Source organism: Melopsittacus undulatus, chromosome 5, assembly GCF_012275295.1.
Source record: "Melopsittacus undulatus isolate bMelUnd1 chromosome 5, bMelUnd1.mat.Z, whole genome shotgun sequence".
Taxonomy (NCBI): Eukaryota; Metazoa; Chordata; class Aves; order Psittaciformes; family Psittaculidae; genus Melopsittacus; species Melopsittacus undulatus.
This window is the reverse complement of record NC_047531.1, coordinates 81690003-81704835: the sequence shown is the minus strand read 5'-3', so window position 1 is coordinate 81704835 and position 14833 is coordinate 81690003. Positions and strand designations below refer to the sequence as shown.

The window sequence follows — 14833 nt, the reverse complement described above, 5'->3', positions numbered from 1 at the left end:
TACCTACCTAGATACCCACAGCCAAGGTGCAGAGACCACTCTGACGGTATCTGAAGATACTTGAACACATTTCATCACTCAGACAAGTCTGGGGATACAATATCTTTGGCATCCTCACAGAACTCAAATGATTGGAAAGAAGTATTAACAAGGTATTTTCAGTTCTTTCAGGCTAACGGGATAAATACCTTTAGTTCTTCTATGACATCTGCTAAACCAAGATAACAGATGAAAAGCAGCTACTGAAAAAATGCTTTCTTTCAGCTGAGCTGGCTGGAAATGCTGCTCTTCATTCTTTGACCTGGACATAAACTTTAATCAGCTCCATGCAGATCTTTAATCCACGCACTTGTCACAACAAGCTAGACTATTATAATGCATGTATACCAACAACATACAAAAAGGAGGTATGAAGTGCAACTGAGACTGAATTCTCCTTGATTCGTTTATGTCCCACTCTCATCCAGTCAATCCATGAACTCCTTAGGCTCTCCTGTAAAAATATGTCCAAGAAATGTTCATGTTACCAAACAGGCTTGAAAAAGCTTTTCCAGTCTAGTGTTTGATCTTCTGCACAGTCCTCATCACCCCAAAATATCTTTAAAATAGAGATTTGCTTTATATTGAAACAAAACAGCTTCTGGAGTATAATTCATGTTCTCATCCACTCCTCTTTTAAGTTCCTCAAAGGCAATAGGATATAGTGCCCTAATTTCCTTGAGTTTATTAAATTAGGCAGTTGAAGCTATGAGTCCTTAATGATGCTACCACACCCAGACAGTGGGCACACTGAGCTACTGCATCTTTTACAGAAGCCCACAGTCTTGAAGGCTTAGCAAGATACTTTGAATTTAAAATCCTCCTTTGATCCACAGATGGCTCATTCTTGACTCTAAACCTACCAAAATCACTCAGCAAAGCCTCTTCTATTTCCAGAGTCCTTTGTTGCCTGACTTCACAAGTGTCAGCCGATTTGTTGAAGTCAGTCATGATCATGTCAATGGACAATCATAACTGTCAGTCCTCCAGCAGAAAAAAAACCCTAGGCTGTTCAACAACACACTCCATTGATGCCCCAACAAGATACTGTTGCACAGGGGATTTCTCTCTCTCCTATCTTGCAAACATCACATTTCCTGCCCCCTCTTTCACATCCTGCTTATACTTCACCAAATGGTACTTTTTTCAGATCAGCTAAGATTCTTGCAGCCCCCCCAAATTCAGTATTTGCAAAGCCACAGTGCAATTTATGAACTAATATATCCTCCCACATACTACCTTGTTTCTACACTCCAAGCTTGCTGATGCAACCAGAAAACCTTGATCTCGCCATGCTCAGGGGATGCTACACTTTAAGATGATTGCAAGAGCCAATTATCTCTCCAGATGCTCTCCTGGGAAAGCCTTTGGCTGCTCTAAAGTCCATTCCAGGAACAATATGTACTTCAAGTGGATGATTCAAGAGGTTTGCATCTTATTCAGGAGGTTTTGCATGTTACGAGAAGGAAAGAAAAAGTGATCTCTTTTTCAACAGTCATTCCTTGACATAATTACTTGATCTTCTACCTAAAGCTGCATCTGGAACTAACCTCCAAAGACACTTCATCTGGGTGAGGCATCAAGGTCACCCTGCTGCTCCCAGATCTGTGAACGCCTGTAAAAGCACAACCCTAGTAATTCCTACAACCAAATGGCAAGTTGTTCTCAAGGTACATAAATTACATTGAAAATGTCAGGAATTTTAAGCACCAGAGGAGTTCTCCATAAGTAGTTCAAATATGTTGTCATACTTCGTCACCTTCTATATTTCCCTTTGTTTTCTTATACCTATCTTTCCACATCTGGATAACTGATCTGCAACATAAGTGATCTTCAAGTTCATTTCTAAAGTCAAGTCTTTGCTGAAGCTCAAACACAAAGCAATCCAAAGCTTTCCTCATCCATATTTTGTGGAGAAACAGATCAGGATCAGAGCAAATATATTTTTACCATCCCATTGACCCACTTTGCTGTTTGAGAATGGGTATATTGCCTGTTCATTTCCCAAACTTGTCCAGAGAGTTTTAGTTACTGCCCATACAAGGTTGCACTTTCATCTGCAAATGACCATTAGAAGTGTTCACTTAGGAAATCTCTTTGCTTTCACTCCTTCTGATACACCCAGGGGTCTTTTGGTTTGTTTGTGGGTTTTTGTTTTAAAGATGGCACTCTTATTATCTCTTTAATTCTATTCGCAGGGCTTCTAGTTCTTGTATTAGAAGTCATAGCAAATCTTTCTGGTCTCTTTTGAGGATGCAGGTTTTTAATGTGATTGTTTCTTGCACCATGGCTCCACAGGAACACCTATCACAAATTTCCATTTTGTTAGTTGGAGCCACCTCATGATACCAGGTTACCCTTAGTCACAAGTAATGTGACAGTTCTGGAGACTTAATGGCTGTTTTCACTATAAAGAAAAGTTAAAGATGATATAAGGCATTTTCTTGATCATTTATTTTGAAAGAATTTATAAATTCTTGTTTTCCTGGACACAGGAGAAATCAAATAGAATCATAGAATAGCCAGGGCTGGAAAGGACCTCAAGATCATCCAGCTCCAACCCCCCTGCCATGGGCAGGGACACCTCACACTAAACCATATCACCCAAGGCTTCATCCAACCTGGCCTTGAACACTGCCAGGGATGGAGCATTCACAACCTCCCTGGGCAACCCATTCCAGTGCCTCACCACCCTTACAGTAAAGAATTTCTTCCTTATATCCAATCTAAACCTCTGCTGTTTAAGTTTCAACCCATTACCCCTTGCCCTGTCACTACAGTCCCTAATGAACAGTCCATCCTCAGCATCCCTGTAGGCCCCCTTCAGATACTGGCAGGAGTTTCTTTGACTACAGTTTTCAGAGAGAACAGTGCTCAGTAGCACACTCATTTTTATTGTCCTTGGGTCAATACAACAGGTTTTGTCTGGCTACAACTGAGGTTTTTGTCCTTCATTCTCTGTTATTCTGGTCACTTAGGCCTGTTTAGCTCACCCAGGTGATGCTGAATTTCTTTCTGTGAAGCTTCTTGGGTAACAGTGCTCAGCTTTTGCTCAGACTTTAACAAGTATATGTGCTTTGGGTGGTGACTTCTGTAGCTTCAGCCATCTGGTTGAAGAAAGGAGGAAGGATTTTATCTCACACCTCCATTACAAATGAAGAACAAATTAATTACAAAACCGTAATTACACTTGCCAGTGTCAATGAGGTTCCGCCTTATGTATGAGCATGACAGTAATGGCAGCATGCATTAAACTCCTCAGCACTTTGTTTTCATAATGATAAACTTAATTCTGCATCTTTAAATACACACTTAAGAAAACACATTTGACACATGAAAACTTTAAAAAACTAACTTTTTTTGTCACATCTGGCTTACTCACAGGCTTACCATGAGATAAACCAATTTATGCAACTTAGCACTGAACATCTTACCAGATCAGCACTTATACAACCTGGCCCAGAACTTGTAATCTTTAGTTATATTTCACAACATGTCTATGACCTTGGTCAAATTGCTCCTCTGCTTGAGTCCCATCCCTTATTACCATATTTCTCTTCAAACATACTTTACATCTGTTTGAAAACTCAAACCAGCATTGTCCCAGTTCCAGCTCACTAAAGTAAAATGATTCTATTGAAAACAACCTAATCAGAGTAGAGAGTTTAATCTGCCACAGAAAGGAAGTGGACCAGATGAAACAGTCCCACAAACCAGGAGTTTGACTCCACCAGCCTAATATACAGTATTACTTCAAATAAGGTGTCATAACAGAACTTGATATGCAGTGGTTTTACTATAGCCTAGATATTACATGGGGGGGAATATGGTAATTACTCCTTATATTCAGTGGCAGAAAAACCTGTCCAACTACAAAAGTTAATACAGACAAGACTTATTGCCTGCCAGGTCCTGACCTTGTTTGGTTTTGCACGAGAAGTCACTTCTCACAGAATCTGAGCACGCCTCTAACCCAAATCTTGCAGCTGCCCAGGGTCCACAGCAGTGGAAGAGCCGGACGCCTGCATCTGAATGACTTCATGATCAAACCCTAATCTTTCTTTTAGTACTGCTGAAGATTTAAGCAGGGAAGCAGAAATCTTAACTGGGATCCTCTTCAATAGGTTCTTTACAAAATTGCCTCCTGACATATTTGCAGCATAAGTCTAATTTGCAGATGTAGAACATACATCTCAGACCACCAGTGGAAATAATGCCATAAAACTTTGTTACATCTTTTACTTAGAAAAAGTAACTAAGAAAATGGCAGTCACCTACAGCCTGACATAAATAAATTATTACCTCCTCACCAACCAAAAAAAAAAGAAATCCAGTAAATTTTCTGTATGTTATTTTGTACTTTTATCATTTAAAGGCATGACATTTTTTCTGTATTTGAGTATTATTTATAAATAACATTCTACAATATGCAAGAATATCTACAAAGATACCTGACAATCTGATTTTAAACTTGGACTTCCTGTATTCACTATAATACTCAGCTTTACTTTCTTACAGCAACATGGAAATCCAAAATATTAATTACAACAACTTGACCGTAAAGCTTGACTTGCTAAGGTTCTGTCTTCAACCTGAGAAGTGTTACAGACATTGCCCTGCCCGCTGTAAAACCTCATTTTAGAACAATGAAATTCCACAAGCGTCTCCACTTAACCCTCACTTTTCAGCTCTCTGTGAAGAGTCAAACCCACTGGGCTTGTTTTTCAAATGTGGAAGAGGAATGAAGCCTATGGACTGGCACCCTCATGCATGGCAGACAGCAAGGTGCATTCAGCTGAGATTGAGTCTACCTTAGCAAAAGGCAGTAATCAAGTTGGAAATAGTCCAAGGTAACAAAGTAATACCACTAACATGCAGTTAACCTTTCTCTCTTGGTGCAGTTTGCTGGGGTTTTATTAAGTGAAGGACTTACATTTCTTTAACCTTTCTAAGTAGCCTTGAAACCTTTATTCTTTTGTCAGAAGAATGGAACTTGCATTTGAACATTTTTCACCACTCGTAACTGCATCAGGATCTGCTCTTAGTGTTTCAAACCTAATATCCAGTCTTTCCCAATATATTACTTCCATTTCCTCTATTTATTGTTTCTGAACAATAAAAATATATTAGCCAGATTAAAAAGGTGACTGTGAATACTTCAGCAAAGCCCACTAATGTTTCAGTTACCTGGAACAACTGGGGAGTTCATCAGAAATCCAAGCCCAGCTAACTTTAATACAAGATCAACAAAGTCAGGCAAAAAAAAGCACTGTTTCCAGTCTTCAGCACTGAGCTACCATTAGTTATCCACCCCACCGGCAAAGCATGTATTCTGATTTTAAGTTAGTGGAAGAAAATTACTACTCAACTCAAGGTACTTCTTATACACATTTCATTTGCAACTATTCCTGGTTTTTGGCTTTTCTCCACATCCATGAAGGAGAAACTGAGGATATGCATAATTCATGGAATTCTAGGAGTTGGGACTTTACAAATAATGTCTGGTACTGTCAGATTCAGAACAAAACTATACCGGTCACATGTAAATTAGCTGCCAATGGTGCTTGACCCACCTCTGCTCTGCACACAGGAGTACCAGCACAAGCTTTCACTCAAAAGAGGAAAACCCTTAAGAACTGGGTTGCTCTCTTTTAACTGTGGGCAGTAGGCACAAAAATTTGGGGCTTGCCATGAATTGAAGCAGTTGTTTTCCCAATCCTCTGACTGCTTTCAGCTGCCCTGCAACATCAACTAACCTGTGTGTGTCAAGTGCAGGGGGGGGAAAAGGCAGTTTGAAATACAAACAAACCTCTAAAAGAAAAGCAAGGTAAGAAGTCCAAGCATTGGGCCATAACAAGCTTTTGTAGTTTGAAATTCATATGAAAAGCCTTGTTTCAGGGTTTGTTTGTTGATTGACATTGATGTTTATCTGCCAGAGGTCAGAGAACAAAAACTTGATTACTGTTTTAATTCTTTGTCCAGAGAAGAGCTGTAGTAAGCTTAACTTATAGCATCAGATGATAAAAACCACATTTGATATGCTCTTCTAGCTGCCTTCTACCAAGTAATTTCAGCTTCATGCCATGTGGCAGAAACAACCTAAAGGGGCATTTCAAATGAACTCTACAAAATGTATTATATCAGAAGATTCCCAAAGTACCACAATTCACTACATATAACCTCAGTTGTTACAATGCATTGGGCACCGCATGCACTTAGTAAGTCAGCCATACATTGCAAACAACACTGGGACTGACACCAGTAATAACTCCTGTGCTTTTACACAAAGATACCATAGGTAATCTTAAAACTGCTATTTCTTTCTGAGGAACTTTGTAACTCAGGTACTCTCTTGGAGAAAGCAGTATTATTATGCATTTTGCTTAACAACACTGGAAACCCTGGGGGGAAATGTACCAAATACTCAAGTGAGAGCTCAGCACAGACCTCCACCACCTGAAACATCAAAGTAAAGAGGAGCAGTGACAAACTGATTTCTTCCATGTGAAGCAACTTGAAAAGAAATCAGGCAGTTTGACAGTACCTCTTGTAGCTATTTTCTGTCAGAGGGAACTGCACATCTCCTAGCAACTGCCCATCATCTTCTGTTCCTCTTCAGCCCTGCCTCCCTTCTAACACGTACCACCTTTTAAATCACGCACATCAGTTACTGCCCCACCACACACACTTACCTCTTTCTGCACACCCTTGATCTGCTGATTTCACTACCACTCACCCTACATTCACCAACATACTTCTGTGCACCCATCTCCCCTTTCTTCTCTTCATCATCCCAGGGCCAGCAACCTGAGGACTCAGAGGGCAAGAGAGACTGTTTTCCCTGCAACCTATAGCAACTCATGGTCACTCATCAGCCGCTTGAAGTAATAGCAAGGGAAATCCTACTGGGGTGATGTATCTGCAAAGGCCACAAAGGGCTGGGGCAACTTCTGCACAGGCAGCATCTCAAGTTACCAAACTCTGAAACATTCTTGCTAGTGCACAAGGATCCCCTAAATCAGAGGCACAGAAGCCCAGCTACTGAGCAACAGGAAGAGGAGAAAAAACACTCATGGACATGGTTGGCAAAACCTGCCTGAAATTTATAATGACAATTCACTTAACTTGCCAAGACAAAAGGTAAACCTGAGCAGAAGATCCAGCGCTGCAGGAGCTCTGGAAGGGGAAACTTATACCCAGGTAGAGGTCACAGAAAAAGAGCCCCATGAAGCCCAACCTGGTCAATGCCTTAGGGTCCTCTTTCCTTTATTATTAAGCAATAAATAAGAACTGTTTCAAAAGAGCATGCTTTGGACAATGCTTTGTTTCTATTCAACAGCAACCAATAAAATGCAAACAAATGAGAGGGAGAGGTAGACAGAGACACAGTCAGTTAGAAAAACAGCACTAAAGTAACAAGACTACTCCTGACAGTCTTTTGGCTACTACAGCCAAAATAGCCTCTCAAACCTCAAGCCATTTCCTTGTTTAACTGTTTCCAATTTTGCAATCAAAACCATTACCTTGCTGGAATGTAATTTCTTGGTTTAAGTTTGTTTCATGCTTGAAGTGAGCTGAGGTAGTAATTAAGTTTACTCCTCCAGAGATAAGGAACCTAAAGCAGTTGAACAACTCAAGCTTTCCTGTGCCCACTGGGAAAGGAAGCTGGAAATCCTGGAAACTAGAAGTCATGTGCCACACAGCTGCAGGTGAGGATGGGACCTCTTGGTGCCCAGTGCTAGCAGAGAGGAGAAACTGCCCAAAAAGCAGTCCAAAAAGTCAGGGTTTAGCGTCATTGTACAGCTGAAACCAGAACCTATGTGAGGAAGTGTCCACATCTACATAGCAATGGAACTACTGCTTCAAATAATTAGATGGAATCAGATTTACAAATAACAAATGAAGGTTTAAAATAATGTCATAAGGGGGTTTATGTCCTTAATATAATTAAAATGTGCATCTTTGAGTAAGTGACAAAACAAGACAGGCAAGGAAAATAGCAAAATCCTGAACTACCATTCATGTTACTTTCTCCACTCTTTCCATAAATATCCCTAATCAAGTATATCAAAGTCACATGAACTTCACCAGTCTCCCTTTGGTACAAGAAGTAACAGACCTTTCAAAGCAAGCAGAAACCAGACTTTCAAGTGCATTAAATACACGTGCAGAGGACACGGCTTTGTGCTATTGCCCAACAAACAGGCTCAGGCTTCATCCAAGCAGCAGCAGCCTGCACCATTAACAGTGAAGGGCAGCAGGTTTCAAACACATCGCCGTGCAGTAAAACACTTGACTGAGCAAAGGTTCATGCACTTCTTAGGAGATAATGTTCCAAACTGGGGAAGGCAAAGACTGATCTGACTTTTTCTTCCACAGTACTTTTAAAATATAGGATAACCTTGATTTCTAGTGAGTCTGAGAACTACATAAAGCCTGTTTAGGTAATCCCCTCATTATGTAAAAGTAAGTTAAATCAGACTTAAAGTTGTGCAAGTTAAACAACCTCCTGTCTCTTTCCTGACTACTCCCCACATTACCCACAGGCCATATGAGAACTACAGAAATTGTAATAGCCACCACTTGTTTCAATTCCAAATTGGAATCCTCTCTCATTTCCATTACTACCATCAAATTTGAGGGTAAACCCACTTTTACATTACTAAATCAAGTGGTTCCTTCCCTAAGCCAAATTTTCTCCCTACTTCTGTTTTATAATGAGCTCTTTGAACCAAGGATATTCCATTTTAGTGCCCAGTCTCATAAATCATAATTCCATAATTAAGTCTAATCCTATATTCCTTCACACCCAAGCTGTGCTCTGTGTGTGAGTAAAACATCTGAAACAAACCAACCCCCTCCAAGGCTCATTACTTGCCACATTCTCATAAGGGTGTTTTGTGGAAAGCTTTGCCTCATTGTTTATTTGTTAGAATACTTGCAACAAGCATCAAAATAAGGTCATTATAAACAGCAAAGCTGGAGCTGTGCCTAATTGCTAATGTGAGTGGATAATCACAGAGGATATAAGCCTTGATATATGTATTAAGTTGCAAGATACAGCTGTATTTATACGTCTGCATATCTGCTTATGTGGCACCTATTGTAAGATCAATGAAGGTGTTTAATAATGCATATAATATAGCTTATGCTATGAAAGTTATCACAGAAAAGTAATACACCACATAGCTGAAAAATGTACATTAGCATACAAAGTAGCTGCAGAATCCACACCAGTGTTTTTGCATTAGGAAGCCAACCAAGAGAACATAGTTCTGAAAATGCTAATCCTACAGTATTTAAGAACAAAAGAAAGAACCACGCAATCAAAACTGTCAGGTCTCATTGGCACTGTCAGTCCAGAGGCTAAAGTACCTAGGTAATAAAACATACAAGTACTTTTGCTTGTACAGGAAAGCTGAAATTCAGCTCCTCTTCCTTCTTCTAGGTATTATTTGATTCTGTATGTCTCAGAATTCAATTATGAGTAATTTTAGTTATGCCACTCTCACTTTCTTCAGGCTTTTTATTCCTTCTGACTAATTAGGTTTTGTCATCTGGCACAAGACAAAAAAAACCTGGATATTAATTAAAGGACACAAACTCTGCTCCTTAACCATAGCTTCCATTTTCAGACAGTAGGAGGGAAGGGCAAAAAGAATAAGCACACTGATGAATATACTACATTGGTGTGTTGTAAGCATCATCAGTCACTACATCCTTTTCTCAGCACCATTCTGAGGCCACCACGATGACATTTTAGCCTTTGCTGTATTTGGAATGTTTTGATTTATACTGTTCTATAAGCACTTTCTACTTAATCTTGTCTTTTCACAAAGTGTGACAGAATCGATCTGTGTGAAGTCAAATAAGATAACTAATGCACAAAAGCCTGAATAAAACTGTGATACTCATTTCAAATCAGAAAGTTCTAGCAAGTGCTTCCTTAAGTTAGCAGAAGTTGTTCGAGAAAAACCAACATTAAACTCGAGAAAACTAGTCCAAATACTCCACAACACACTTTTTGCTGCTAATTACAAGTAAATCTCAGCACCCCTCGTCATCCACAGTCATACATTACCTAGCAGGCAGCTCCTGCTGCATGCTCCATTAATTATGTTCCATGAGGTTTCTCACTGCTGTGGCACAGAAGTGTATTTATGGAGGTGAGACAGGAATGCAGCTACTGATGGTGACTAACAGGCCCATAGTCAAATTTTCCTGCAGCTGATGCTGGCTATTGCCATTATTTACTTCTTGTTCCACCTCTCTAACTGAGAATACTTTTCTCCCCCTCACTGTACTGACTGGTGATTAATAGCAGCTCTAATTCCCAGCATGTGCTGGCAGCTACAATACTAGGGAAGGTGGTCTTGAGGTTCAGACACTGGTCTAGGACAACTTAAGATACCTGGATTCATTGCCTAGCTCTGCCACATATCTCCTTTGGGACATAAAGTCTCCAACTGTGCAAAAGCTAAAACACACTAAAACCTCAAGAATCAGGGGGGAAAACACCTACATCAGTAGCACAGTACAATAATCCAGTACCACACATATCTTGAAATAGCAGAAAGCCAACCATAGGTGTAAATTCCTTCTCCCAAACTTTTCCTTTTCTGTACTAAATTGCCACTATCAGTTTATACATTCAAAACCACATTCCTTTGTTTTAAAAAAGGGGGGAAAGGGGAGCCCAGAGAGCCCTGAGATTGGAAAAGCCAGGCTGCACATCATCAGATGGATATAAGAGAAGAACTTGGAGCAGGGCTGCCTGACCTCCTTGCCCCTGCCCCATCCCACACTACAGTGCTAACCCCAGATGCGGAAGAGAGGTTCAGTTTCCTCTTCTGACTAAGAGGGATCAAATCTGAAAGCAGAGCCCTCACGCTAACATCCAACAGCTATTTATAGTAAAGAAGCAGTCTGGAGACAAGGACAGGTTACTTCCAGATGAAAGAAGTGCCTCAGCCTTTTGGGTCCCATTTACACAATTTCATGATTCCAGTGATTCTCAAACCCTTTTTGTAGAAGGCATGGAAAGGCACTCCTGCCTTCACCTGGCACCACTCAGCACCCTCACCTGGACACAGGGACGAGAGGCACAGATCCCCTATGTCCTAAACACAAAGGTTAGGACCTTCTAAACTGTATGAGAGGAAGATTTCCATGCTCAAGGCTATAGTAGATATCAAACTGACCCTACACTCAATCTGAATAGCTCAGCTGCATCTTACTCTGGGCTCTGAATTTCCTGGGAAAACTGAGCATGTGAAAATTTCTACACCAGCAAGTGAGCAAAAAATAGTCTCATATTTGTGATATAAACTCATAAAACAGCCTTTGCTTAGAATTCTCCCTCAAAACTCATCTATTGAGCTGGTTCTTCAAGGAGTAAGGTTCGCTGACGTGACAGACCTCCCTGCTTGGAGAGGTGCTATGAACTTTTTCATCTTATTTATAGAATGGCCTCGCTCATGCTTTGTTTAAGAAACAATTAGCCTTTGACAGCTTAAAATAAACAGGACTCTCTCCCTGCTGCAGTCACTAGACCTGAGCTAGATTTCAGGTTCTTGCATGAAACTGCCTGATGAACTCAATAGTGTAAGTGACAAGACAGTTTGCCCAGCACCTTCAAAACCCTGAGCAATGGAACAAGGACCCACACCAAGTCAAATAAAGTGAGCCAGCAATCATTCCTGATCCTAAACCATTTTGTCCTTACCAACAAGAGGCACCTCTGGAATACAAGGCCCCCTCTTGTCAGGTGTTTGTGAACAGAGGACCTGCAGGAACACAGAAGATGCAAGGGTTTAGCAATGGTTGCATGTGCAGCTGGGCAAACTTTTTCCCTGAACATACAGCTGCTTTTCTGCCTCCTGCGTTGCTGCAACAGGTCCAAAGGCAGTAACAGCAATAGCTGGCACAGATAACGTGACTTGTCTTCACTTTATATTTCAGTCTAAGCTCTTGTACCACCAGCAGAGGGGTCAGCATTCCCATCTGGAAGACATGAGAGTTTTCCACTTTACCTTTCCTTTAAGGCCTTCATTCAGGTTGTTAACTCCAGCCTCCTGGCTCTGCAGCTGCCTTTACCATGCCAGGGAGCAGGCTCAAAAAAAGCTGTACTGAAAAGCTAACATTGGTACATCAGCATTCTTGAACTCCAGGCCTGCCAAAGGAAAGACATGCACAGGAGTCCAGTTTCATCCCCAGTGGTTTTCTTAGGCTGGGTTAGCTGCCCAAAATGATCCTGGGTAGTCTCATTAGGCTGTTGGCTTGAGTTCAATTATTTCTTCTGGTAAAGAGTTCCCAGGTGCCTTAGGCAAGCTTTGATCTTGGCTTCCTATCTACAGAACCAGGGGTAAATGCCCTGCCTTAAATCCAAGGGATGAGGAGAGGACCAGCAACACAGGAATGCCAACATGCATTCGGGCAACACACAGTTGTACAGGCACCAGTCACAGCAGAAACATCTATGAGTGTAGATAAACAGGTGTTCTTAGAAATGAGGAACTTTTCCCAACACAACTTAAAGTGGAAAGTATGGCAAATTTATCCCTCAGATAACACAGCAATGAGACAGAACAATGAAATTAATTCGTCAGTAAGTTATGCCAACAGAACAGAAACACTGGGGTTACAAGGATAAGAAGCAATACCCATATATTAACAGTTGCAGAAAGCAAACATTTTCAGACAGGATTTAAAATTACAAGAGTCAGCAAAACAAAAGGAGATGTGAGACAAAGTAGAATTGCTGATAGAGAAGGTGCAAAATTAACAGAGGAACAAACCATGGAAAAACACTTGTCAACAGACAAAATAACTGAACAGCAGGGATAGGAAACAATAATAACTTAAAAAGTATAAGGGACCTCGAACACCAGCTCTTTTCCAGTAAAAGTACCACATCAAGTAACTCAATTTAACACTGCTCTTTTCCTTCACTCTAAAGTGCCCCACTGAAGAGATCTCAGGATGCAGGGAGGCTAATACGGCATACAGGAGTGATACCCAGGCACACGTTTATTAGTAGCAGATCAGCCTTAGCAAGTTCAACTGTATTCTGAAGGTACCACTAATGTTTAAACACCAAAAGACACTGATATTTAACTACAGCTTGAGCTGCCTTGTCAATGGGATCACTACAAATCATACAGTACAGATATTTCCATTGAGAAAGGTTTAAGGATGTGCTTAGTTACAACACCACCAACTCACTGAATCTACTGCCACTCTGCTAGGAACATCAGAGGGAACCACTGCACCATCGGGATGTATCACTACAACCAAACTACAGGACAGTTTGAAGAAAGACATTGGTGTATTCCTATCATCATTCACTGGTTTTCTGTCTTGGATTCCAAAGAGGTGATTTAAAGCTGTCAACGTTAAGATAAAAACAATCAACCCTCAAGGAAGCTGGATAGTTCAGTGAAGCAGCCACAGCTGAACTACATCTCTTCACTCTGCAAACAGATGGAAAAGCTTGCAGAAGAAGCACCCCCATGAAATTAAATATCAGATTATAAACACCTGATCGTTAACTTCTGCAGGTAAAGACGTCAGTCCAATGCAAACCAGACGCAAATGGATGGACATTTAACGAGCTGATTATGGCGATGAGCAAGACAGGAAAGCTTTTGTCCTTCACTCTCCATCAAAAATGTCATCTCAGACGTGCAATAAAGTTAAGCACGCATACACAAGCACTCCCCCAGAAGAAAACACCGAGGTCTATGCCTACAAATAACGACTATATAAACTCATATAGGCGCAGCACAGAGTGACTCGTACAGAGCTGGTCCTGCCGTTTGGGTACTGCGGTTCTGGCTGGCCCGGAGGTGAAGCCCCGGCCGGAGCCGAGCAGGCAGCGCGGCCGGACCCACGCCGGGCACCGCCACCCTCCCGGCCCCGCAGCCCCGGGGCCTGTGCGAGAACTTCGCTCTCTTTCCTCCCCGCTCATCACTTCCTACTTTCTTTCCCCCACTCCGCCGCCGGCCGCTTCCTGTGCTGCAGCCGGCTCTGCCCGCGGGTCCCCGCCGCTCCTCAGCGGGCACGGCCCCCCCCGGCCCCTCACACTCACCCCAGCGTGCTGATGAACCCATTGACAGAGCCCTCCGCGTACAGGGACACGATGTCCCCGATGTACAGAAAGCTGGACATTTTCTCACACATTTTGGGTCATTTTTTGCTGGATTTCGCACTCTTCTCCTTAAAAACAAAATAAATAAATAAAAGCAATAAAAACAAACTAAAACCGATCCCGATGCAGAGGGGGAGGGTCGCACCGGGCGCTCAGCGCAGCCCCGGTGGCTCTGCGGGCCGGCGGGCGCTGGGGGACATGAGCGCGGCTCCGCTGCCCTCCGCGGACCGCCTCGGCTCGGTCTCCGCACCGCCTCCTGCGCCTCCGCCCCCCGCCCGCCTCCGCCTCCCGGGACCGCCCCCCGCGGACACCCCGGGCAGGGGGTCGGGACCCGATGGGGTCTGCACGGGTCAGGGTGTCCATGCGGGAGGGAGGCAGCAGGATGGGGGCGCAGAGAGGGACCCCCAGGCGGTGGAGACGTGGGGCGGGTGGGTGTCCCTTCCACATTGCCACCGCCTCTACGGTGGCCCTGTGCTTAACCACCACCCCCTGCCGCCCTCTGTTTGATGGTTTACAAACTTGTAGCAACAACCAACCCTTTATTTATTTGTTTATAAATCAGAAGTTAGCTGTGCTGCAGCCCCGTGCAGGAATTCCCACAGCGCACATTCCCGTCAGAAAACTACCTCTTGTTCAATGAAAAAA

The 14833-nt window shown here is 42.3% G+C and overlaps 1 protein-coding gene across 1 annotated transcript in view; it reads right to left on the bottom strand.

The window, feature by feature from the left end:
* Nucleotides 1-14220, bottom strand: part of ITPR2 (inositol 1,4,5-trisphosphate receptor type 2) — a 252357-nt gene extending 238137 nt beyond the window's left edge. The window contains exon 1 of the mRNA XM_034062808.1: nucleotides 14129-14220. Coding sequence (XP_033918699.1) covers nucleotides 14129-14220 — 92 coding nt within the window. The remainder of the gene's footprint in view (nucleotides 1-14128) is intronic.
* Nucleotides 14221-14833: the final 613 nt, after the last annotated feature.